The sequence below is a fragment of the Apostichopus japonicus genome, chromosome 17, assembly GCF_037975245.1.
Source record: "Apostichopus japonicus isolate 1M-3 chromosome 17, ASM3797524v1, whole genome shotgun sequence".
Classification (NCBI taxonomy): domain Eukaryota; kingdom Metazoa; phylum Echinodermata; class Holothuroidea; order Aspidochirotida; family Stichopodidae; genus Apostichopus; species Apostichopus japonicus.
In genome coordinates, this window is record NC_092577.1 from 35,607,400 (window position 1) to 35,634,177 (window position 26,778).

The window sequence follows — 26,778 nt, forward strand, 5'->3', positions numbered from 1 at the left end:
GCTGAAATAAATACATAGTGTATTTAATAGACTTGACAATATATATGTAGTCCATTTAGGGTCATACATTATCTCAATAATTGTTAAAAAAGCTTAAATTTGGTCAAATGTCGCATTTTTTATGATTCCACACTAAAATGCCGTATATTGAGCTGCCCTGAGGTGGAGCTGGGTTTCAACCCCGAAAAACACCCTAAATGTGCATCAATGAAGCTGAAATAAATACATAGTGTATTTAATAGACTTGACAATAAGTATGTAGTCCATTTAGGGTCATACATTATCTCAATAATTGTTAAAAAAAAAAGCTTAAAGTTGGTCAAATGTCGCATTTTTTTTATGATTCCACACTAAAATGCCGTATTGAGCTGCCTTGAGGTGGAGCTGGGTTTCAACCCCGAAAAACACCCTAAATGTGCATCAATGAAGCTGAAATAAATACATAGTGTATTTAATAGACTTGACAATAAGTATGTAGTCCATTTAGGGTCATACATTATCTCAATAATTGTTAAAAAAAAAAGCTTAAATTTGGTCAAATGTCGCATTTTTTTATGATTCCACACTAAAATGCCGTATTGAGCTGCCTTGAGGTGGAGCTGGGTTTTAACCCCGAAAAACACCCTAAATGTGCATCAATGAAGATGAAATAAATAGATTGTGAATTTAATAGACTTGACAATTAATATGTAGTCCATTTAGGGTCATACATTATCTTAATAATTGTTCAAATATTTTCATCAATGTATTTTACAAAACTCAGGTCACAGTGAGACACCGTAGCACAGTTTCAAAAAGGGGCGCGGCTTAATACAATGGTTTCACATAATTGAACATCATTAAATGCACTGAGCTGGAGCTGTGCAAAGTTGTAACCCCTGATGAGTTAACCACAGCTGTAGTCCTATATATCGACACACAAATGATACCTCAATACCGCGGTTGTTTAGTATATTGCGGGCCTAGAAAGAATATGGTAATATATCGTATTAAAGAGATCTTACTCCTACTGTATGATCAAAGAAGGTTCATATCGTTTGTCTACTACGTCTGTCTACTGTCTGTCTACTGTCTGTCTACTGTCTGTCTACGTCTGTCTATTTCCCAGGCCCGTTGACCCTCGATCCACTTCGACATACATACAGCCCACATGCGTCCCACTCGTTTGTTCCACTACACTCTGTGGTGTGAAATGTCTTTTCAAGTAAATTAACCGTTATTGTATCCGGGTTCATCGTGACAGGGAGATTTTACTTTCTTATCTGTCTCTCATATAGATCGCTATTATGAACAGGTTATAAAAAAAGTCGAAGTGTTTGTTTGGAAAATGAAACAACAATGGGAATGAGCTATTCACAAACTATCCGATTACAATATTATTATATGTCGAGCACTTTTGTTATTTCATTGACTTTGAAGATATAAAAAAGCCTTTTCCTACTCTCACGTATAGTCTTTATTGGGAGAGATTGGTTGTGTATATTCAACATATTCCAAGACGCAGAATAAGGAACTATAATTTTAAACTTTAAACGTGTTCTACCATGGGAAGTCCTTCTCAATGGGTCGTTCATTTAGTCATGAACATTTATTAAATGTTAATGTTTTTTTGTCAAGAGTGGAAACATTACGAACGGACCTTCCTTATAAAAATGTGTTACGGTACTCGGTCAAGGCATATTTGTATGAACTTTAAATACGGAAACTATATTCATAAAACTATACAGAAAGCACTCCAACAATGAGCGCATGCGTAGTAATAAAAGTACGTACTTCCTGGTACAGAAATTACGATTCATCGGTGGCTCGATTTGTGCAATCGAAAGGGTACCACAAATTTGAAAATGTGAAGTATCAGGAGTTTTTCAGCGTTTCCTGTTTTAGTATCGAGTTTACGCTCAAACTTAGAACGTTTATTGTCATTTGATTTGATACAGATTTCGTCCATTCATATATATGAATGTGTCCACGATTTATAGAACTCGAATCCCCTTTATTATCACTCGTAGTTCAAATTCGTTCCGAATTCCCTTGTTTATGGCTGCAACATTGAAGATTTTTCTACTTAACGTTTCAACCTTTCGTCATTTCGACTTCATGGATACCTCTTTTTGTTGTTGTTGGTTGACGGGGGGGGGGGGGGGGTGGGGGGAGTGGGAATAAACTTGAAAATTAACTTAGAATGGATACAAAAAAGAAACTTTTGTTCCGGAGTGGTATCCAGAGATCAAGGGCTAATGGGCAATTTCCATTGCCATGATTATAAATCTTACATTCATAAAACTGGTTGTCTCCGTAGAAACCAAAGTTCCGGAATAATGGCAACCGTTTTCTGTTCGTTTTATATATAAAAGGTTTTCATTTTCGGTGTTCTGTCATTGCGCTATGAAGCCATAATTAAGACACCTTATACGGATATATATTTTGGTATTCTACGTAATTCTCTTATGGGATTCTATAATAGTCCATTGTGGTCTCCTAGGTCAGGTATACTTTCAGTCTCTCTACCCCTCATCAGTTGCGTACCTAAAATAGTTGGCACCCGCGGCGGGTCTTTCCTTTTCACCCGATCAGGGGATGCCGTCCTGGGAAAGGGGTCTAAGGGAAACTTTCTGTTTATGTAAAGTGGCTTAGATGCAAAATGGTGCATGTGTAATAAAAAAGATACATATAACTTAATAGGTAATCAAGCCGAACATTTCTACGGCTTATATATCATGCGCCTTGGGTATTATGATATGCATATGTAAGCGCGTGTGTTATAACACAATGACACGCGGTACGAACTCGTTGCTTTATAAAGCTCACTGTTTAAAATCATCACGTTGGTTGACCCATCAATGACATTACTCACAACGACTGTTTCCCAAGTGTATGGGTGAACGTGATTGATATCTTGTTATTGGAGGAGACAGCCCAAAAAGTGAAAGTCAAGAGATATATTTTCGAGCCGTTTCATGACCATACTCATGCCTCAGTTGCCTATGAAAGCATAAATGAAATCGGAGTATTTGCAATTAGCAATAAAACAGACCTTTCATTTAATAGTAAGACTTGTAAAAGGAATTTGCATGTTTAATTTCATTAGGAAGCTCATTCCAGAGTTTAAACACAACATATTTTCAGCACTATTTTACAGTGTCTATAGAAGTACGCCCGGTTACCTAGATAAGTTTATTCCTCCTGTATTGTACTAGAACACAAGTGAATTTCCAGCCCCTGTATACAGTATGTAATTTGATTTATGTACAAAGACAGAATAACATATATTCATTTGATGAGAAAGGTAAAGGTGTTCTCATTTTACTTGTTATTATGGATGCTTTAATATGTTTGAAACGGTGAAAAGCTGATTTCTACAATGCTATACAAATGAAAAGTGCAAACTTTTTAAAAACAATTGAGAAAACTACTTTAAAGAACACATTTTATGAAAATCAGCCATTTCACGAAGATTTACATTTAGAGAAGACAACTAATATAATTATTTAATTCAGTATTAATCTCTGAGAAATGGAATATCAAAATAAAATATATTATAACAGTAGGAAGTCGATAAACAAACACAAATGTCTTTATACACAAAAAACTGTAATTAGTAAACGCTTGTTGATCCCCTATTTTACCGTTCGTTTCTAACAATAAATGCACTTCTCATGTATGTATTTTAGATCCTCTTGCAAGCAGGAACTCGCGAAGAAGCCTCATTGGCTTATCAGAGCCGCAAGCTGACCGAAGTAATCTTCTACTAGCTTCATAACCAGGTACCTTTCAATTACTAATCTACTACAAAAACTATGCTGAGATTTCGTGGACCTATCCTCACCCTAAAAAGAAAATCAAATATACAATGTTAAGTTGTAAATGCGGAATCATTTTCACTTCGATAGCTTGACATAAATCTTCACGATTTCATCTTTCTGCTTCCTGTCTTTATATTGAGAGTTGAGACGAGTGATTATAATATCCGTATCGTAATTTCTTTTGTTTCTTTGTATTTCATCATTACACATTGAAATGCTGACCTCCCAACAGAGCCAATGCTAGACCAATCAACGGAAATATCATTGTAGTCATCATGTCGCTACCATGGCTGGGTATCAGTCTGTCAACATACGTATCTAGTTGTCTCCAAAATTCCTTTCTTTCATGTGTGTGCATCAAATTTAGATCCAATCGGAAATGATTCCAAACGGACCTGAAATCGCGAAAACTGGTAACTGTAAACACCACGACTACCCCGATCAAAACCTTGTAGAAGTAAATAGCGTCTATAAAGTACAATGTTATTTTATCATTGATACAACCAACTTCAGTACAATACCTGGAACATACACCAACGACATTACAAGGGGTGATACTCTCATTTGACATTGTGTTATTGAAATCACTCGAAGATTGATTTTCTGTTGTTGCAAAGTTCAGTGTTATGAGGACCGTAGTTCCGAAGGTTGCCCCAAACATTATAAAACTATACATTGGCAACAGAAACCTGCGGAGCTCCAAATAGTCCTGAAAGAAAATTTTGACTACCTCTAAACAAGGATCAACTTTGCCAATATTCTCCTGAATGAAACTGATGGTGATTTTCCTCAGTTCGTGCAACGCAACTGCCTGAAGATATATATAGTATCCCATTAACAACGCATAATTCATCCCCAAAGCGTCTAGAAAAAGCCAACCAATAGAAAGCCACGAATTACAGAGTTTTTGGAAACTGTCAAAATAAAGGATTCTGACCACTGTATGAATAAGCGACATCGATTGAAACAAAAATAACACTTTGAATTTCGGTATAGCTCCTCTCCTTGTAGACAGCAATTCCAATTTTCTAGTGAAGTGGATCTCGTCAAAAACATGCAACCAGGTTACATTCCGTCCGTCCTTCGGCAAATTGGTTAACTTCGACAAAGACGCAATAGTGCCGACAATACGCGGAGCGATCAGGCAGGGCCAGTAACATAACGCTGTTGCAACAAAGCGTAAGGAGTGGTGGGTGTATTTGGTGTTACATACCAAATGGACAACAGCTGCAAAAACATGTGTAATTGTTAGTAGCAAATTACACATGGCTGAAAACGAGCAGAACACTTTTCGTACCCATCTTGATTGCCCTAGAAGAGAGAAGATGTGGAGAAATACAAATTACGTGGATTTCCCACTTGGCAATGTATTAAACAAATATTTACACTATCACGATGAGTCAACAGTCTTTCAGTAAAGCATTGTTTAATTACGTGAGGCATTAAAAATGAGCATATTGCATTGAATGAGGACGTTGTTAGGAAGTTGTCAACTACCGTGCCTTGAACACCATTATTATTATTTGAATCTTCGCCGACCGGAACACGGTTTGGTCTATAACAGATCAAGTTCGAAAAGGAGTATTAAACATGGACACTGCTGTTACCTGAAAGTGGGTACTTTCTTAAATCGTATTGTGATAAGCGAACTCGAAGGATGACTCACAATAATAAACAAATTAAGCTTACAAATCTCAATTTTGCTTCAAATAGTTTACGATTACATATTCAGAGTTAAATTGTTTATATAGTGTACACAGAAAATCAAGAAGTGTTAAGTAATCTACGATATGCTCTGTGAAAATGATTTGACAAACTGAAGTACGTACATAACAAGAAACAAAAAGTAGACAATGTGTTTGTGTTTACTCACCGATAAATGGTAGTTTTAAAGACCTAGGTCTAGGTGTATCCCAACGAATTACACCAAATGCCCACATTACCAATACCATTAATGAAGTAACTGTGACTTTTCGGGGATCTCGTCCTTGGACTGTCAGGAGCGGTAATGCTTCCTCCATCGCCATCTTGATTAGTTGTGAGTTTATACCGAGAATGAAAAGTTACTGTGATCGTTGTATACTAGACCAATCAACGGAAATATAATTGTAATCATCATTTCCCATATGGCAAAGTATGAAACAAATATTTACATTATCGCGATGAGTCAACATTTTTCCAGGAAAACATTGTTGAATTACGTGAGGCATAAAAAATTAGGATACTGCATTGAATCAGGACGTTGTTAGGAAGTTATCAGCTACCGTGCCTTATTTGAATCTTTGCCGACCGAAACACGTTTTTGGTCTATTATAGATCAAGTTCGAAAAGGAAATCTGAAACATGGACTCTGCTGTTACCTGAAAGTTTAATCAAATCGTATCGTGATTAACGAACCCGAAGGATAACTCACAATAATAAAGGAATTCAACTTACAAATCTCAAGTTTGCTTCAAATAGTTTACGATTTTATATTCAGAGTTAATTGTTTATAGTGTGCACAGAAACCATTTTACTAACTAGTAGAAGAAGACTAATCTGCGATATGCTCTTTGAAAATGATTTGACAAACTGAAGTACGTACATAACAAAAAACAAAAAATAGACAATGTGTTTGTGTTTACTCACCGATGAATGGTAGTTTTAGAGACCTAGGTCCAGGTGTATCCCAACAAATTAAACCAAATGCACACATTACCATTACAATTAATGAAGTAACTGTGGCTTTGGGGGGATCTCTTGTTTGGCCTGTCTACCGCCATCTTAACTAGTTGTGAGTTTATACCTGGAATGAACATTTACGATGATCGCTGTATACTTATTCTACTAATTGAAACGCTTTAAGTGTCTTTTTTAAACATTCATAAAGGTTTGCTTCCTGTTTTATAGAAGTTTTTTGGGCTTTAAAACAACAGTCAAGTGAATAATTATATGGTTTATGAGTTAACACTTCAAAGAAAGCTGACATGTATACAGTTTTTGCGTGCGAAGCAATTATTAAAGGCATTGAAGACTCGCCCCAAACCGCGTGCCGCCCTCTGAAAAAGAGTTAACTTTCGGTTGCTTGCAAGTGAAGTTTTTTCTTGTCGCTACAAAGTGCAGACAGTAATTACACGCGAGACCTTGTTATCTTTTATCCGGACCTGAGATGTCCATCGCTGCTATGTACACTGTGTTGTGGGTATTGACCGTAGCTGCATGTATTGACTGTGTCTGATTTCCGACGGTAGCAAGCTGTGTGTGCATTTTCTGGGATCGATGGTGGTGTCTAACACTTCTGTTACACCTCATTCGAAACTAGGTTAGATAACCGGTATCAGACGTTTCTTTATACAAAGACAGTTCAGTTTGAAAACCCCTTACGAAGCGTGAAGGTACAAAGACACAACAATAAGTGAAACACGAGTAAAACCGCAGGACTTGCACAAAAAAAAAAAAAGAAAGCCGCTAATAAACTAGAATCGCTTCGTGTAGGATCTTCCGAAGTTTCATCGGTACCACAAGTTCGCAACTTAGGAGTATATTTCGATCAATCTGGCCTCATGGACGAGAGCATCAATCAAATATGCAAATCAGCTTCATTCGGATTATGGAAGATTGGTCGAATTCGCCGTCTTTTAAACCGTACCCTCACAGAACGCTTAGTACATGCTTTTACTACATCCCGTCTTGACTATTGTAATGCTCTTCTGAACGGTCTTTCTAAAACTGCACTTCATCCTCTACAGACTATCCAAAACGCAGCCGCTCGCATGATCACTCGTTCACGACGTCACGAACATATCACTTCTATCCTCTACGATCTACATTGGCTACCTATACACCAACGCATAACATTCAAAATTTTAATTACTGCATTTAAATGCATACACGGAATGGCACCGTCTTATCTGTCTAAGTTGATCACACCTCGGGTACCCAAACGCGCCCTTCGCTCTAAGCCGTTCACTCTCGTTCCTCGCAACACCAATAACAAGAAGCACTATGGCCCTACGGCATTCTCGGTCGCCGTACCTGATCTTTGGAACGAGCTTCCCCTCGGAATTCGTATGATCACGGACTTCACCTCCTTCAAATCACACCTAAAAACGCATCTCTTTCAAGAGCACTATACAGATGGTTTCTAGGATTTTTTAGATTTTATGTTGTTCTGTCGTGTTGGTTTTAAGGTTCTAACTTCAATTGGATTTTTCACTTTTTAGCATTCAAATTGTAGATTTTGTAGTCAATCTGTTTTATCACTTTATTCTTCACCAGTGGTTTTAATAGTTTTTCGATCTCATTTTCCTGTATATATCTGTAGATGGTATATGTATTTACTGTTTTTTGTATTTAATGTTTTATGTCATTGTATTTTCTAGATTGTTTGTAAAGCGCACAGATGCATCGCGCGTAGTGCGCTATATAAGATTTTATTTACATTACATTACATTACATCTAACTAGAACTGTATTTGCCTGTATATACGCAGTATTGTAGTGCGCGTGGAGTGCTTGTAGTGTTAGGAAGAACTTTTCGGTTGCTCATTGTGTTATTTATTGGGCGCTCAACAGACCATTGAGTATAGTCATGTAGGTACCTACAAAGTGAGGGCCATTGTGAGCGCCGTGGCATGCTCAGAATTAGTTGGCTACGCAGCTAGCTTCTAAGACAGCAAAATGAACAGAGACTATATGAAATATTTCAATTTACAGTCATGTAGGTATCGTTCAATTGGCCATTAATACCAATATTGTAGCGCTCGAGCACTAGAATAGTGAATATAGTTACACATGAGTCCTTGATAACATCTGTTGTCATGGGTCGCATTAAAGCAGTTTAATGTTCATCTCACGCCAGATAAGACAATTACGCAATGTAAAGCTCCATAACTGGCTTACGTTTCACATGTTGATATGCCGTACCTAATATCCACAGCGTTTTATCATTGCGCTATGAAGAAATAATTAAGACACCTTACACGGATATATAATTTGGTATTCTACGTAATTCTCTTATGGGATTCTATAATAGTCCATTGTGGTCTCCTAGGCCAGATACCACTTTCAGTCTCTCTACCCCTCATCAGTGGCGTACCTAGAATAGTTGGCACCTGTGGCGGATCTTTCCTTTTTCACCCGATCAGGGGATGCCGTCCTGGGAAAGGGGTCTAAGGTAAAACTGTTTGTTTATGTAAGGTGGATTAGATGCAAAATGGTGCACGTGTTAAAAAAAAGGGAAACATATAACTTAATCGGTACTCAAGCCGAACATTTCTACGGCTTATACATGCGCCTTGGGTATTATGATATGCATATGTAAGCGCGTGTGTTATAACACAATGACACGAGGTACGAACTCGTTGCTTTATAAAGCTCACTGTTTAAAATCATCAAGTTGGTCGACTCATCAATGACATTACTCAAGTCTAGGTGAACGTGATTGATGGCTTGCTTGTTATTAGAAGAGACAGCCCAAAAAGTGAAAGTCAAGAGGTAAACATTTTCGAGCCGTTTAATGACCACACTCATGCCTCAGTTGCCTATGAAATCAAAAATGAAATCGGAGTATTTGCAATTAGCAATAAACAGACCTTTAATATAATAGTAAGACTTGTAAACGAATTTGAATGTTTAATTTCATTAGTAAGCTCATTCCAGAGTTTAAACACAATATATTTCCTCAACATTTTACAGTGTCTATAGAAGTACGCCCGGTTACTTAGATAAGTTTATTCCTCCTGTATTGTACTTGGACACAAGTGAATTTCCAGGCCTGTATACAGTATGTAATTTGATTTATGTACAAAGACAGAATAACATATATTCATTTGATGAAAAAGGTAAAGGTGTTCTCATTATACTTGTTATTATGGATGCTTTGATATGTTTGAAACGATGAAAGCTGATTTCTACAATGCTATAAAAATGAAAAGTGTAACTTTTGCAATTAAGAAAAAAAAAACAATTAAGAAACTACTTTAAAGAACACGTCTTGAGAAAATCAACCATTTGAAGAAGATATACATTTAGAGTGGACAACTAATAAAATGATTTAGTTCAGTATTAATCTCAGAGAAATGAATTATCAAATAAATGATATAAGAACAGCAGGAAGTCGATAAACAAACACAAATGTCTTTATACACAAAAGACTTTAATTATCAAACGCTTGTTGATCCGTTATTTTATCGTTCGTTTTATAACAATATAATGCACTTGTCAACTTTAATTAAGTTTCATTACCGGGTAGATGTCAATTACTAATTTAAAACAAACAATATGCTGGGATTTTGTGGAATCTCCTCATAATAGAAAGGGAAAATCATTTTTTGAGAAATATACTATTAACAAGTGAAAAGAGTTTAAAAGAAAATCAAATATACAATATAAATGTTTGAATGAGGAAACATTTTAAATTCAATAGCTTGACATAAATCTTCACGAGTTCACCTTCCTGCTTCCTGTCTTTATATTGAGAGTGAAGACGAGTGATTATGATATCCGTATCGTAGTTTCCTTTACTTCTTAGTATTTCATCATTAAACATTGGAATGCTAACCTCCTAACAGAGCTGATGCTAGACCAATCAACGGAAATATAATTGTAATCATCATGTCGCTACCATGGCTGGGTTGCAGTCTGTCAACATACGTTTCTAGTTGTATCCAAAATTCTATATTTTCATGTTTGTGCATCAAATTTAGATCCAATCGGAAATGATTCCAAACGGACCTTATATCGCGAAAACTGGTAACTGTAAACACAACGACTACCCCGATCAAAACCCTGTAGAAGGAAATAGCGTCTGTAAAGTACAATGTTATTTTATCATTGATACAACCAACTTCAGTACAATACCTGGAACATACACCAACGACATTACAAGGGGTGATACTCTCATTTGACATTGTGTTATTGAAATCACTCGAAGATTGATTTTCTGTTGTTGCGAAGTTCATTGTTATGAGAACCGTAGTTCCGAAAGTTGTCCCAAACAAAACAAAACTACACATTGGCAACAGAAGCCTGCGGAGCTCCAAATAATCCTGAAAGAAATTTTTGACTACCTCTAAACATTGATCTACTTCGCCGATATTCTGCTTAATGAATGTGACGGTATTTTTCATCAGTTCCTGCAACGCAACTGTCTGAATGTATAGGAAGTGTCCCATTAAACATGCATAATGCATCCCCATAACGTCTAGAAAAAGCCAACCAATAGAGAGCCACGAAATACAGAGAGTTTGGAAACTGAAAAAATAAAGGATTCTGACCACTGTATAAATAAGCGACATCAATTGAAACATAAATAGCATTTTGAGTTTTGGTGTAGCTCGTTTCCTTTGAGACGACAGCAATTCCAATTTTCTAGTGAATTGGATCTCGTCAAAAACATGCAACCAGGTTACATTCCGTCCGTCCTTCGGCAAATTGGTTAACTTTGACAAAGACGCAATAGTGCCGACAATACGCGGAGCGATCAGGCAGGGCCAGTAGCATAACACTATTGCAACAAAGCGTAAGGATTGGTGTACGTATTGGGTGTTACATGCCAGATGGAGACCAGCTGCAAGAACTAGTGTTATTGTTAGTACCAAATTACACATGGCTGAAAACGAGCAGAACACTTTTCGTACCCATCTTGATTGCCCTAGAAGAGAAAAGATGTGGAGAAATACAAATTACGTGCATTTCCCACTTGGCAATGTATTAAACAAATATTTACACTATCACGATGAGTCAACAGTTTTTCAGGAAAACATTGTTTAATTACGTGAGGCATTAAAAATGAGCATACTGCATTGAATCAGGACATTGTTAATAATTCTTTTAAGCTACCGGGCCTTGAGCACCCTTCCGGGTGGATATGTGCGCGTTATACATCACCATTACTAGTATTTGAATCTTCTCCTACAGAAACACGTTTTTGCTCTATTATTGATCAAGCTCGAAAAGGAATCTTAAACATGGACTCTACTGTTACCTGAAAGTAGGTATTTAATCAAATCGTATCGTGATTAACAATGACTCACAATAATAAAGGAATTAAACTTACAAATCTCAAGTTTGCTTCAAATAGTTTACGATTATATATTCAGAGTTAATTGTTAATATGTAGTGTGCAAAGAAAAACTATTTTACTAAGAAGTAGAAGAAGACTTAAATAATCTGTGATAAGCTCTGTGAAAATGATTTGACAAACTGAATTACGTACATGTCAAGAAACAAAAATAGGAAATGTGTTTATGTTTACTTACCGATCAATGGTAGGTTTACAGGTCCACGTATTTTCCAACGAATTACACCCAAAAACCACATTATAATTACCATAAATGAAGTAACTGAGGCTTCAGGGGAATCTTGTCCTTGGCCTGTCTCGATCTGAAATGCGTCCAGTACCTCCATCTTAACTAGTTGTGAGTTTATACCTGGAATGAACATTTACGATGATCGCTGTATACTTATTCTACTAATTGAAACACTTAATGTCTTTTGTAACATTCATAAATGTTTGCTTTCAGTTTTACAGAAGTTTTTTGGCATTACAAGCAACAGTCAAGTAAATGATTTTGTGGTTTATCGGTTAACACTTAAAAGTAAGCTGACATGTGTACAGTTTGCGTGTACAGTAATTATTAAAGGTTGTTAAAAGCTCTCATACAAAGACCAGATTCTACTAATTGAAACGTCTTTTTTAAACGTTATAAATGTTTGCTTTGTGTTTTATATAAGTTTTTTTGGCATTACAAAGAACAGTCAAGTGCATAATTATATGGTTTAAAAGTAAGCTGACATGTATACGGTTTGCGTGCGAAGTAATTATTAAAGGCATTGAAGACTCGCCTCAAACCGCGTGCCGCCCTCTGAAAAAAAGTTAACTTTCGGTTGCTTGCAAGTGAAGTTGTCTTCTTGTCGATACAATATGCAGACAGTAATGAAACGTGATACCTTGTTATCTTTTATCTGGACCTGAGATGTCCATCACTGCTATGTACACTGTGTTGTGGGTATTGACTTTAGCTGTATGTATTGACTGTACACTAATGTCTAATTATCGACGGTAGCAAGCTGTGTCTGCAAGAGCGATTGGATGAAGCCCCAGATAGGAGGAATATTCTTATAGGCCATGGGCCGTGGCTCTGAATTCCTTCCAGAAAATGATTCCTGTTACGTCCGGAGTGGTATTACATGAAATATAGTCTGAGTTATAGATAATATGTCCTTAATAAAGAATCAAGTTGTTCTTTTGCTCAAAAGTGGCACATTAATATGTAATTCACAGATAAAATGTCAACTTTTCCAACATAAAGAAAAACATAAGAAAAACAGCGCCCTCACTTGATCAAAAATATTTAGTCTGTCTCCAGATAGAAACAGTTTACCCCCCAAAAATTCACATTTTGATGTGGAAACCTTTATAATTGTAAAGATTATGTATGGCACAACATTTCTAAAAGTTTGTATATAGGCATATGGCTATTGGAATAATATTTTTCAACTGTACTTGGTGTTTATTTGTGGTGGGGATAGGCCAGTTTGTTCATTGTTGAAATACACTATTTCTAGGCAATTAATGATCCAGTAATAACAAATGAGAGCAAGGAGTAGGCCAGCATGTATACATAACATGATTGAGGAGGGGGTCATTCTTGGTGAATATATAAGCACACTATTTCATATTCATTATAATCAAACTGGAGATTCCGATAGACTTTTTTAACAAACAAAGTATGTCTAAACAGCCCTAAAAAAGTGACAAACTCAGATATGTTCTTCTTTTATTTATCAACTGCAAATCTTTTCAACATGTTTAGAACACCAAAGTTCACAACAGACTTCTACATGTACAATGTTTTGTTACAAGCAGCGCTTCACCTAACTACCTTAACAAAAAAACTTTAAATCTCATTTGTAATATGCATTAAAACTGTTTGTTGATCATAACATTGCACATGAAACTTCTGTAGATAGTATCAGTAAGTTGTACTCTTATGAATACCCATGGTGAATGGGTGGCACTTACTCGTCAACAACAAGTTAAACGACTGTACACACAGGACCAATCCACAAAAATCGAGCCTCGTTTTGTTTTTTTTGTTTTTTTGCGGGTGGGGGGGGGGGGTGTTTGAGTGATCGCATAATCAATATTCAATAGGGTGTGGTGCACTGACTATGTCTTTGATTATTGTATGTTAAATTCCATTATGAAATGGTGTTCTGGAGACTGGTGTTAGCCAAGATTAAACTAACATGAAATAAAACAACAATTTGTGTGGAAATTTGCATCAAATTGAATAAACAATAACGTGAGATATTACTTCATCGGACCATTTCGAATCACATTATAGTCCTACACCTATTCCAACTGATACTGAAAGTTACAACAGAGTACAATTTGATTTTTTTTTCAAACTAAATGCATAGCCCCAACTCTTGACACTACTGAATTTGTTTTCTTCATGTTTGTCCTACAGATCCCTCTATTTCCTTACACATTATTTGAACATGTAACTAATGATGCACTATATTTAGTTTACACATTCCTGCATGTATTTACACATCTAACAATCACAGTTTTTGAGTTCACATTTTAAAAATGCTAGATTTTGAAATATTACTCCAAAGTCCAATTGATGTCTGATGTCATGCTGTGCCCAAATGTACCTCTCGGACAGCAATTCTAAGCTGTCTAGCTGTAAAGTACATGTCACTCGATGAAATGCCTTGACTTCTACGAAAACCTTTTTGTTCATGCTGCAAATCAGATTCACTACCACTTGAAGTGTCTAACTCGTTACTTGACTTTGTATCATCTTGTAGATTAACCAGGTTTACTGCTAGATCCTGAGCTTCTACAGTTCTGGAAATTACAACTTCACTTTCATAGCGTCGCGTTGGTCGCAAAAAATGAAGTTGTGGATAGGAGCCTTGGAGACGCTTTTTTAAGTTGTAGGATCTGTAACTTGAGGCATCAATCCCTTGAACTTCTTTAACCATTTTGATGAACTGGGCTCAGTGGGCTGTGAGTTTTGTCATCCTGATCGCACCCTGTTGTTTAAGAATCTGTTCATCAATGACATTGTGGCAAAACTTTGCATAAGACTCTGCATATAGAATATCTGTTGTTTCTTTTGGCCACTTCCGAGGGAGAAATCTGGTTGCGTTGCGAAAACAACTCGGATGGTATCTTGCCTCGGAATCAACAAGGTCTCTGCCACGCATTTGCAAAAGAAGGGATTCGTTACATGTCAGCTCAGCAGCCTTTCTGAGTTTCCCAGCATCTATTGTCCCGTAACGAGTCAGGGGCTCTCTTCGTCTCTTACAGGTCACCTTGTCCCTTATCCAGTGATCAGTGTGACAAATGATGCACGACACTGGAAGTATGTGTGGTCTGCCTGAAGAAGATGGTCCAGCTACGTTTGATCTTAGTGTTCGCTTCTTACAGACAGATTCAACATCGTCATTGTCATCATCAGTGGAATCATCTGTAACATTCAAACAAGAGAAAGATACAAATTAAATACAACTTTAAAAAAGTTTTAAAAATTTGCTCTGAATTCATTAACCTACACCATTTTACAACTTGAATTGACAAACCTAGCCCAGTTTATCTAAACTTGTTATAATGAATAACTTTTCTTTACAAATGAAAATTTGGGCATAGATTTGGGGCCCTTGTCTTATTTTATCAAATCATTGATATTGACCTCCACCCATATAAAAAATCAACCAAGTATTTGTACAAATGAAAAATTGGGCGTGGGTTTGGGGCCCTTGTCTCATTTTATCAAATCATTGAGCAATAATGAAATATCGACCTCCACCCATATAAAAAAATCAACCAAGTATTTGTACATATGAAAAATTGGGCGTGGGTTTGGGGCCCTCGTCTTATTTTATAAAACTCACAGAGCAATAATGAAATATTGATCTCCAGTCCACCCATATAAAAAAAAATCAACTAAGCGCAAATGGAAAATTGGGCGTGGGTTTGGGGCCCTCGTCTCATTTGATAAAATCATAGAGCAACTACTGAAGAAAGTCTAAAAGTTAAATATCAAACTCCCCCCCTCCCCCCCATGACAGGTACTTCTATTTGTTGAACACATGCCAAATTTAACTTAACACACACTAAATAGAGATTTTAATTGTAAATGTATCCCTGTTGTTTGTACATATCTAACCCTAACCCAAATAAATTCACGATTACATCAGGTTGATGCATTTTGCACAACAAAATGACAGCAGGACTAGGTTACAATACAATAACAAACCGTCAAGAACGAATGTAAAAACTTAAATAAAAGCACAACCACATTCCACAAAATGTCAGATTGACATTTCTAATTTCAGTTGGAAAATGGGTTCATACTCATAATATTATTTAAATGTTTGCTTACCATCTTTGGGCGGATTTTTAGCAAGCCTTTCTTCAGTCTTGTTGAGTTTATTCATCTGTGAATCTCTGGTATTGTAGCAATCACAATGATAGCCAATGCACGACTCACCATGCTCATGATCTTGAAAATCAGCTAAAGATTTTGAGCTCTCTATACAGTATTTTGAAGTGACATCTCTAGCTAATGCACCATAAATACCTGGTAAAACAATCCACCTTAAAACACAAACCTTGAATTTGGCAAAAGAGCTGTCAGAAAAGGATGAAATATTCGTTTTTGTCTGTGCACACACATGCATACAACATTTGAGTGTGGGAGCAGCCATGTTTGTGCAGTTAGTGTAACCATGGTGTAACCAGACCACAGATCAACAGCTGTGATTGGTCAATTAAGGTTTGACCTGGAAATACTGACCAATTAGATAAGCTCTTTTAAGAGCAATGGATAATTTCTTTTGTTAGTTTTTCTTAAATTCTGACTGTTTGTGCCAGTAGAACCAAAAAGAACAAGTCAATATTGATTCAGTACATATTTATACTAACTATTTCAGAGAAATTAACTTTCCCCACTGACCATGTGAACAAAAGTGCATCTAAATTTGCCATGGCCCATGGCCTATTAAGACTGCACGCGGACTGAAGTATGAGTACGGGAGTGTTCACACCAAGGGAATTAATTGCCCTTGCGAACTTGAAGTACGGGTGCTTTCTTAAGTGTCAACAAGGCCATTGTACCCAAGTTGCTGTTAAATGTTTTTAGACAGGAATGTGAGCACATCATTTCTGACAAGTGTTAAGCTAACTTCTTCACTGAAACTTTGATAGACTGTGACTAGGTCATGTTAATAATGTGTTTTTTCCAGAATATTAGACTGAATGTCCTCTACAAATGTGTATAAAGTTACAGGAATGTGACAGTAAGTTTCACTGCAACAAGTTTAACCGACATAAAAAATACCGTAACTAGCCGTCAGAATGGCTAGTGTAACCAATAAACATTTCTTCAAGTGGTATAATATTTCATATGTTATAAGCCAAAACAGTGTTAATTTAACCAAATGATATTGAACGGATACAGTATTGTCTCCAATTTATCATGAATGGCAGCAAAAGCAGTCATGGTTCCAGGATCATGAATGTCATTAAAGTATTATCAACATATCCTACTAATGTTTTTCATACTTTCCAAGGTAAATTCTATGTGTTTTAGCATGAATCAAGCCTTATGGGTTGTGTAAACGTTTAGAGTCACCTCCGAAACCAAAGAGACTGTAGGTACACAATATGTTTAATGTGAGATAATCATTTGCAATATGAGTGCTACAGTGAGAGACTTCAATCCAATGTTTACAACTGCTTTTTAGAGGCCCACATTTGCTTTACCTGACATTTACCTACCTTTTATGACAAAAAAACTATTGTATTCTGTGTTCTTTATTCATTCATTTGTTTCACTAGTTGTACGGGACGTATATGCTCTGCTACTTGGCATAAATGTATTTTTTTAATCAGTGTTTGATTAAAGATGTAATGAATATACATTGAGAGGGTTTACTTCTTTGTTATTAGCAAAAAAGGTTTTATAACAACTTGTTAACATTTTTGTCACCTTCGAAACACACGTAAAATGTTAACGTCACCTCCGAAACGCTTAAGTGGAAAATTGCCAACTTTTGCAAAAATGCATGGATTTTTGGGCAACTCACATTGGATTTTAGCCCTTTGTGAGAAGACTTTATTAAGGGTGTGTGACATGATCTCATCTTTTTCTAAAATAGATAATATGTAAAATTAAGAACAAAAATGCTTGATTTTCTAATAAATTGGTAATTAACATGGAAATATCTACAACAGTATTAAAAACTGTTAGCAAAATCAATTTCATTTTTAAGTTACATATGATCATAGTTAACTTGAAGATTACTTGAGTCAGTGTACTGCTTTAAGTTGTGTAAATATGTTTGCTTGAAAAAAAACCCATCTTTTTGTTTAAATTTCCTAGAATGCTACAGTCACCGAACAAATGACACTCATAAACGTATATGTTTAAGTTCCGAAAAGTTGAAATTCCAAACTATGAACCCTTTTACATGTGATGTTAGTAAAAATTTCAAGATATGTGGTATTTGAAATTTTAGCCCTCAGTATACAATTGTGACACCACTGATTTTGAAAATGACCATATATTTATATAAATAAATAAATAAATAAATAAATAAATAAATAAATATATATATATATATATATATATATATAGAGAGAGAGAGAGAGAGAGAGGTGGAGGTGGAGAGAGAGGTGGAGAGAGAGTTGGTTGGTTGGCGTCTATCTTGGCGCAGAGTGCTCTATGTCCATTGGACAGAGCGGAATATATGTTGATACTAGATGAGACTAGTGGAGTGTACTAGTGTTCCACTAGTCTCATCTAGTATCAACATATATTTATATATATATTTATACAAAACAGCAACGGGAACACTGGCCGCGTTATTCTAATCAAAAAGAAAAAGAAAAAAGGACAACAACCAAAACTGATAATGAAGCCGACAATGATGTGTACCGACAATGTTTATTATTTATGTTATAGATCCGAGAGAAGCAATATTTAATATGCAGCATATCCGTCTAGTGTCCTTAATTGAACTCCCCTATCCAGTCAAATGTTGAAACTTCTTCAATTGCTCTTACCAGCACATCATGATCTAAGAATTGTTAAACTAATCAGGCTATACAAACGTTGAAATAGGTCTATTTTAAAACATTTTAACAAATTGTTAACAAAAGTAGGCACACATGTCCACGGCAAACATTTGTTAACCAACTCAAAGATATAAAAAGTTGCAAGCTACTATTTTGGTTTGGTGGATACTCACTGACAGTTGCAGTTTGCTGGTTTGACTTATCTGTCTACCTGGTATCGTTTGGATGTATTGGTATAGGCTGGTGACAGATTTACAAGGATCCACTAAGAGGAGAGAATGCACTAACGCCTGTTGGTAGGAGGAACAAAGCGGAACGAATTGGCAGCTTGAAACTTGTCAAAATGAAACTCGGAAAACTGTTGAATTATGCAGATTAATTTTTGGCAGGTACAAACAGCACGGTCTACGAAATAGGAACTAACTAGTAAGGTCCGTTGCACCCAACTAAAGCTACTGTACAGTTCGTTGAGCATTTTGAATGAGTGGGCGTTATTGCCCTATATAGGCATTGTGAATCATTCGACGTGAAAAATGTTTGCTCTACACGTGAATATAAACCATGAAAAGCAAACAATTTTTTTCTTTATCATTCAGAGAGTATTCTACACTGTAAAGGTCATAAAAAATAATAAAAGCCCACGCGCAAATCACATGATATGAAGGGAGGAAGTAGCAGTAACTGGTCCGAAAGAGTCACATTCTACTAACAGCAGTCAACAAATAATACTGTAGTTGCGAGACGATCAAATGCAAATTTCTTGGGCTGAAATTACCTTTTCTTAACATACATTAACACTATGTTTGTTTCATTCCAGTCTAGATTCTCCAAGCGATTGGCTGGCATTACGTAATGTGTGTATATTATGTCGTTGCATGTTGCAATGTTGTATTATAATGTTGATATATGTTGTATTTGTGAATGATTGTTGGTAATTATACGTATGGTGATAGTGTAAACGGAGAAAAAACCGATACACTTCATTTGTCTCTGTGTGTTTATTATGTCGCTGCATTTAAATCATGGTTTATTATGACAAATAATAATGCTGATAGTGTAAATGACATGAATATAAAATATTGCATTTGTCTCCATGTGCGTCAAAGTGATATAGTTACATATGAACCAAATGAAACGACACACCGTTTGATTTCAAATAAAAATTTCATTTCATTCTTAGTCCATCTTATATTTGCCACAACTTATGGTCACTGCAATTATTCATGACATAGCCTGGTTAGGGAAGCTTGATGAGATTACGATGTGCCTTCCTGTTCTGCTAATACTGAAACAAGCCAGAACCTTTATAACAGCAGTGTTCGTAAGGGTTTATACGCCAATCAGGTCCATCAATGTGTTCCCATAAAGCATATGAAATTAACAATAAGAAAAGCGAAGGTTCATTCTGCCAATAACTTGGACCAGTGGTATGTGTATGTTGCCATAAGTCAACAGCTGGACTTCATCCATCTGCTATCAACCAATCACTCAGCAATACAGCGACGATATCCCTTCAGAAATATTCTGGTCCAAATCAGAGAGCAGTATTGCGCGTGAGGTGCAGCGGGCAATCTCGAGTGACAACAATGGCTTTAAAGGCCATCAACTTCCCGGAAAAGGTAATTCGTTCCTCCCCTCAAACATGCCAAATGAAAATATTACTCTGAAACTGAAGAAATTAGTTTTAGTTCCCACATTTCCATATCCACACACGATCAACAGTGTACACAACCACTTGCAATGCAACAGAAGCAATACATGCAGACAACTGCTGTGTGAGGTTCTACACACAAACTATACAACCAACACACAATTAGAAACACCCCTCTCTAAATCTAATGAGGCATGATCCTTTTTACTAGCATTTGGCCTAGGGTATCCCGCAGAATTATCCTTGAATTCATGACCTTACGTTAGACAGCTACAGTGCTACAGCTACAGACTAAGCCTAACGCTACATAAAAAATAATCGCAATATCCCTAAATAAATAGCAGTAGGCCTACCGAACAATTTCTGTGATTTACTCACGAACTTAGACCTAGCCCATGCTTCTCCATCCTCTTAAATTATTTCAAAATGCCTAATCACTTCGGTAAGCCATTCTGCTCCTTCGAAAAAAAAAACGTTGTTTTCCGCATACAAAAACGTTGTTTTCCGCTGACAAATTTGGTGTGCGGAAAGCACCGTTTTTTTGTCAGCGGAAAGTCAGTATTTAGGGATATTGCGAAGAATAACGGTACTCAATATAATCGTAGTTATAGCCTAATGTTACAAGTGCCTTTGGTGTAATGTATGTGATACTGATGGACCCTTACTCACAGTATAGTTAGTGTACAGTCGACCAGTACCTTGGGTCGATCACTACTACTACAATATATACAGTGTAGGCTAGTCCATAGGCTATGTTTTTGTAGGTATACTAATTCATTGTGACATTGGGTCAACGCCAGGTTCCGACAGATTATTATGTGGAGTAACTCCATAATACTCCACCCATGGATAGAAGCTCTCTAGGGCAGAGTCGCAACCAAGGGCTTGGACCAAGTCACACACATGCCCGGTCGTGAAATCCTTGGATATTCCACTCTATTTTAGGTTCTACCTTAGTCCTCCCACCGTTGGGGGATGATGCCGCCCCTTGTCGTAGTCAAGCCATAGTTGTACTGTTTAAATTAAATCGAAGCAGTCTATCACTGAATAATATCTTTATTTTCCGAGTGGAGACGTGGTCGAGTCATATTGAGAGACTCATCGACATCATTGATAATTTACATGTATGCACTTTGCAGAGTCACAGTGGTGTTTTTTATGTGGGGTATTTTGGAGTTGTGATGATATCATTGACAAGTAATTGATGATTATTGTCAACTAGGGTCTTTACCCCAAAGCTCTGAGCCTGAAGTGGAACGGCAGTTATAGTGAATCGATGGTGCCATTGATATGTGATGACATTGGTAAATACGAGTAAGAGTGTGACTATGCTGTCTCAGTAGTAACATGAAGGGCCGGTGTGCTCTAAAGTTGTACCAAATTTAAGCATGTGAATGTGATGGTACAAATGTAAAGTTACAAATTTTAATATTGGCACAGTTTCATCTATCATTTTCTATCAACAGAGGAATTTTAGGTCCCTAACAGCACTTTTATTCAAGATGATATTGATTTTGTGCCAGTAGGGTAATATGTCGAGGGGAAGCATATTTTGTCGAAAAAAATAAGGCCATCGATGTGCCATTTTGCAAGCCCAGATGTTAGGCCATATCAAAAGTAATGCTTGCCTGCATGGGCACTTTGTATATGACTGTTTTTTCATGAATTCATATATCCAACTTTTGTTTTCTTTTCCTATTTGCAGCTATTATAAGATTTGTTAAATTCCGCCAGAGTATGTCTCGGGAGAAGCTTCAGAGGTGGACACCCATGATCATGCTATGGAGGGGATTGAGCAGAGTGCATTATCAGAAGTCTGTGAGGTAGGTTATGGAATTTCTTATTACTTCTCAAGAGTCAAAATGTGTATCCTATGTATGTTTACAGTATGTACATTTGTTTGATGCGACTGATAAACATGATTAATAGGTCAATAATGATATGTTGAAATATTCTTGGTAGACTATAAATCACCAATGGTGAGTGTACATGGTCCTTATTGTTTTTAGTAGAGGGTGTGAATGTTATCTGATGTCAGCTTGAACGATGGTACAAACTGCACCATAGGTCATATGGGCTCCACATTTGGTGGTCCCAGAAAAACTTGGGCTCACAAATGTTGTGAGCCCTACAAATATTTAGGCCCTAACATTTTTTGGGCTTTGAAGGTATGAGCTTCTGTTACTTTGGTGCTCTATTATTCCTTGCCAGAGGGGTCTATGCGATCGCGCAGTGCATGTGTGACCGCGGCTTGCATTATCTGAATAATGGCAGTTTACTTACTGCACGTTAAATATCATTATATAGTCAAACTGTCAGCTCACGAACTCAGCGGATGAACGGTCTTGTTTATTGTTCTTGGTACTTTGTCGACACCCCCCCCCCCCCCCGTGTTCAAGCCCAGTGTGACTGCAGCGGCGTAGTTAGGCCACTGTACATACATTTCATACGTACTCACCCTAATATATAGCTAAAGTCCACCCAAAGACAGAATAACAAATAAAAACGTAAAGGTGTTCTCATTATACCTGTTATTATGGATGCTTTAATATATTTGAAACGGTGAAAAGCTGATTTCTACAAACAATGCTATAACAGTGAAAAGTGCAAACTTTTATTGAAACAATTCAGAAACTTCTTTAAAGAACACATTTTATGAAAATCAACCATTTGACAAAGATTTACATTTAGAGAAGACAACTAATAGAATGATTTAGCTCAGCATTAATCTCAGGGAAATGAATTATCAAATATAAGAAATTATAACAGCAGGAATTCGATAAACAAACACAAATGTTTTTATACACAAAAACTTAATTAGTAAACGCTTGTTGATCCCCTATTTAATCGTTCGTTTTGTAACAATAAATGCACTTCTCATGCATGTATGTATTTTAGATCCTCCTGCAAGCAGGAACTCGCGAAGAAGCCTCATTGGCTAATCAAAGCCGCAAGCTGACCGAAGTCATCTTTTACCAGTTTCATTACCAGGTACCTTTCAATTAATAATCTACAACAAACACTATGCTGAGATTTCGTGGACTCCACTCACCCTAAAAAGGAGAAATAAAATCATTTAAGAAGTATGCTATTAACAAAAGAATAGAGTTTAAAAGAAAATCAAATATACAATATAAATGTGTGAATGAGGAAACATTTTCACTTCAACAGCTTGCCATAAAACTTCACGATTTTATCTTCCTGCTTCCTGTCTTTCTATTGAGAGTTGAGACGAGTGATTATAATATCCGTATCGTAATTTCTTTTGTTTCTTTGTATTTCATCATTACACATTGAAATGCTGACCTCCCAACAGAGCTGATGCTAGACCAATCAACGGAAATATCATTGTAGTCATCATGTCGCTACCATGGCTGGGTATCAGTCTGTCAACATACGTTTCTAATTGTATCCAAAATTCCTTTCTTTCATGTGTGTGCATCAAATTTAGATCCAATCGGAAATGATTCCAAACGGACCTGATATCGCGAAAACTGGTAACTGCAAACACAACGACTACCCCAATCAAAACCCTGTAGAAGGAAATAGCGTCTGTAAAGTACAATGTTATTTTATCATTGATACAACCAACTTCAGTACAATACCTGGAACATACACCAACGACATTACAAGGGGTGATACTCTCATTTGACATTGTGTTATTGAAATCACTCGAAGATTGATTTTCTGTTGTTGCAAAGTTCAGTGTTATGAGGACCGTAGTTCCGAAGGTTGTCCCAAACATTATAAAACTACACATTGGCAACAGAAGCCTGCGGAGCTCCAAATAGTCCTGAAAGAAATTTTTGACTACCTCTAAACAAGGATCAACTTTGCCAATATTCTCCTTAATGAAACTGATGGTGATTTTCCTCAGTTCGTGCAACGCAACTGTCTGAAGATATATATAGTATCCCATTAACAACGCATAATTCATCCCCAAAGCGTCTAGAAAAAGCCAACCAATAGAAAGCCACGAATTACAGAGTTTTTGGAAACTGTCAAAATAAAGAATTCTGACCACTGTATGAATAAGCGACATCGATTGAAACAAAAATAACACTTTGAATTTCGGTATAGCTCCTCTCCTTGTAGACAGCAATTCCAATTTTCTAGTGAATTGGATCTCGTCAAAAACATGCAACCAGGTTACATTCCGTCCGTCCTTCGGCAAATTGGTTAACTTTGACAAAGACGCAATAGTGCCGACAATACGCGGAGCGATCAGGCAGGGCCAGTAACATAACACTATTGCAACAAAGCGCAAGGAGTGGTGGATGTATTTGGTGTTACATACCAAATGGAGAACAGCTGCAAGAACATGTGTAATTGTTAGTACCAAATTACAAATGGCTGACAACGAGCAGAACACTTTTCGTACCCATCTTGATTGCCCTAGATGAGAGAAGATGTGGAGAAATACAAATTAAGTGGATTTCCCACTTGGCACTGTATTAAACAATGATTTACACTATCACGATGAGTCAACAGTCTTTCAGTAAAGCATTGTTTAGTAACGTGAGGCATTAAAAATGAGCATATTGCATTGAATGAGGGCGTTGTTAGGAAGTTGTCAGCTACCGTGCCTTGAACACCATTATTATTATTTGAATCTTCGCCGACCGGAACACGGTTTGGTCTTTTACAGATTAAGTTCGAAAAGGAGTATTAAACATGGACACTGCTGTTACCTGAATGTGGGCACTTTCTTAAACCGTATTGTGATTAGCGAACTCGAAGGATGACTCACAATAATAAACAAATTAAGCTAACAAATCTCAATTTTGCTTCAAATAGTTTACGATTACATATTCAGAGTTAAATTGTTTATATAGTGTACACAGAAAATCAAGAAGTATTAAGTAATCTACGATATGCTCTTTGAAAATGATTTGACAAACTGAAGTACGTACATAACAAGAAACAAAAAATAGACGATGTGTTTGTGTTTACTCACCGATAAATGGTAGTTTTAAAGACCTAGGTCTAGGTGTATCCCAACGAATTACACCAAATGCCCACATTACCAATACCATTAATGAAGTAACTGTGACTTTTCGGGGATCTCGTCCTTGGACTGTCAGGATCGGTAATGCTTCCTCCATCGCCATCTAGATTAGTTGGGAGTTTATCCCGAGAATGAACAGTTACGGTGATCGTTGTATACTTATCCTCATGATTGAAACGCTTCATGACTTTTATAGACATTCATAATTGTATGCTTTCTGTTTTATAGAGAATGGGCATTACAAACAATTGTCAAGTAAACCATTTATATGGTTTAAAGTAAGATGACTTGTATACAATTTGCTTCCGTAGCAATTGTTAAACGTTGTTAGCACACTTGAAAACACAATTAAGTTTGAAAACCCCTTACGTAGCATGAAAGGTACAAATATACAACAATAAGTGAATCACGAAACGAAACCGCAGGATTTACATATGAAAAGCAAAGATGAAATTAATATAGTTACACATTGAGTCCTGTTGTCACGGGTCACGCTAAAAGTAGTTCAAATTTCATGTCATGCCAGATATTGACAACAACGCAAAGTAAATCTTTGGCATAACTTTAAACTGATTATGTCTAGGATGGTACACCGGCAAAAAACAACACATGATAATTGCGTTTGCACTATATTTAGATATTAAGAACTAAGCATCAACTGTCATAAGGCTGACCTTTAAAACTAATACAGTTACTGATGAAGCTTCCCTGAAAAACTTGTTCTAAGAACAGAACCGAAGTTCGTATCCATGTTTGTTTCAGAACCAAACTTAATTTGGTTTGACCAAGGAGGACCAAAATTGCAAATCTGCAAACCTAGCCAAAAAATGAAGGAAAACGTTATTGCTGTATTAATAATAAGACACGAATGGTGATTTAGAAAAAGTCCTAAACAGTTTAAGGAAGGGTTTATACACCAAAGCTTCAATTCAAAAGCATATAGCAACGTATTTTAGGGAGTACAGTCACATTCAGCCGCAATATAGTGAATTTCTCTTTATTCTGAGATGTAGTAACCATTGGAGACAGAACCAAAACAAGTTATGAGATCACGAGTGCATTCATGAGTGGGATTTTGACCAGTGATCTGATAACACGCTCGTCATTAACCCGTCATCTGAGTATGAGCATTTTATCCTATATGAACACAGTGTTAGTTAAGTCTTCAATTATATGTTTGTCCAGCAACATTACATTTTCAGTTGTTGGCGAGTGCAAAGTATCGCACGCCACAACCT

At 36.6% G+C, this 26,778-nt stretch overlaps 3 protein-coding genes across 4 annotated transcripts; all 3 read right to left on the reverse strand.

Annotated features, from left to right (window-relative positions):
- Positions 1–3,289: 3,289 nt before the first annotated feature.
- LOC139984685 (uncharacterized) lies at positions 3,290–6,847 on the reverse strand. Of its 2 annotated transcripts, none has more exons than XM_071998694.1 (3): positions 6,432–6,847; positions 5,677–5,885; positions 3,290–5,114 (listed from the first exon to the last, which is right to left on the reverse strand). In XM_071998694.1, exons 2-3 carry the CDS (start codon positions 5,828–5,830, stop codon positions 4,006–4,008), a joined length of 1,263 nt encoding a protein of 420 aa, XP_071854795.1. In that variant the 5' UTR covers positions 5,831–5,885; positions 6,432–6,847; the 3' UTR covers positions 3,290–4,005. The 2 variants fall into 2 exon arrangements, with proteins under 2 accessions (XP_071854795.1, XP_071854794.1); XM_071998693.1 differs by having other exon boundaries at positions 5,677–5,830; positions 6,432–6,846.
- A 5,372-nt stretch (positions 6,848–12,219) lies between these two features.
- Positions 12,220–19,048, reverse strand: LOC139984686 (uncharacterized). Its single transcript, XM_071998695.1, has 2 exons — positions 16,186–19,048; positions 12,220–15,270 (listed from the first exon to the last, which is right to left on the reverse strand). Exons 1-2 carry the CDS (start codon positions 16,508–16,510, stop codon positions 14,798–14,800), a joined length of 798 nt encoding a protein of 265 aa, XP_071854796.1. The 5' UTR covers positions 16,511–19,048; the 3' UTR covers positions 12,220–14,797.
- Positions 19,049–23,420: 4,372 nt separating this feature from the next.
- Positions 23,421–26,036, reverse strand: LOC139984687 (uncharacterized). Its single transcript, XM_071998697.1, has 2 exons — positions 25,490–26,036; positions 23,421–24,927 (listed from the first exon to the last, which is right to left on the reverse strand). The coding sequence occupies exons 1-2, from the start codon at positions 25,641–25,643 to the stop codon at positions 23,819–23,821; spliced, it is 1,263 nt and encodes a 420-aa protein (XP_071854798.1). The 5' UTR covers positions 25,644–26,036; the 3' UTR covers positions 23,421–23,818.
- Between the last annotated feature and the right edge of the window lie 742 nt (positions 26,037–26,778).

Excerpts from the sequence above, each read along its gene's own strand:
- LOC139984685 (XM_071998694.1), bottom strand. The coding sequence starts at position 5,830 with ATGGCGATGGAGGAAGCATTACCGCTCCTGACAGTCCAAGGACGAGAT. Across the intron at positions 5,115-5,676 it reads TTTAAAACTACCATTTATCG|GGCAATCAAGATGGGTACGA; the intron begins GTGAGTAAACAC and ends TCTCTCTTCTAG.
- LOC139984687 (XM_071998697.1), bottom strand. The coding sequence starts at position 25,643 with ATGGCGATGGAGGAAGCATTACCGATCCTGACAGTCCAAGGACGAGAT. Across the intron at positions 24,928-25,489 it reads TTTAAAACTACCATTTATCG|GGCAATCAAGATGGGTACGA; the intron begins GTGAGTAAACAC and ends TCTCTCATCTAG.
- LOC139984686 (XM_071998695.1), bottom strand. The coding sequence starts at position 16,510 with ATGGCTGCTCCCACACTCAAATGTTGTATGCATGTGTGTGCACAGACA. Across the intron at positions 15,271-16,185 it reads TAAAAATCCGCCCAAAGATG|ATGATTCCACTGATGATGAC; the intron begins GTAAGCAAACAT and ends TGAATGTTACAG.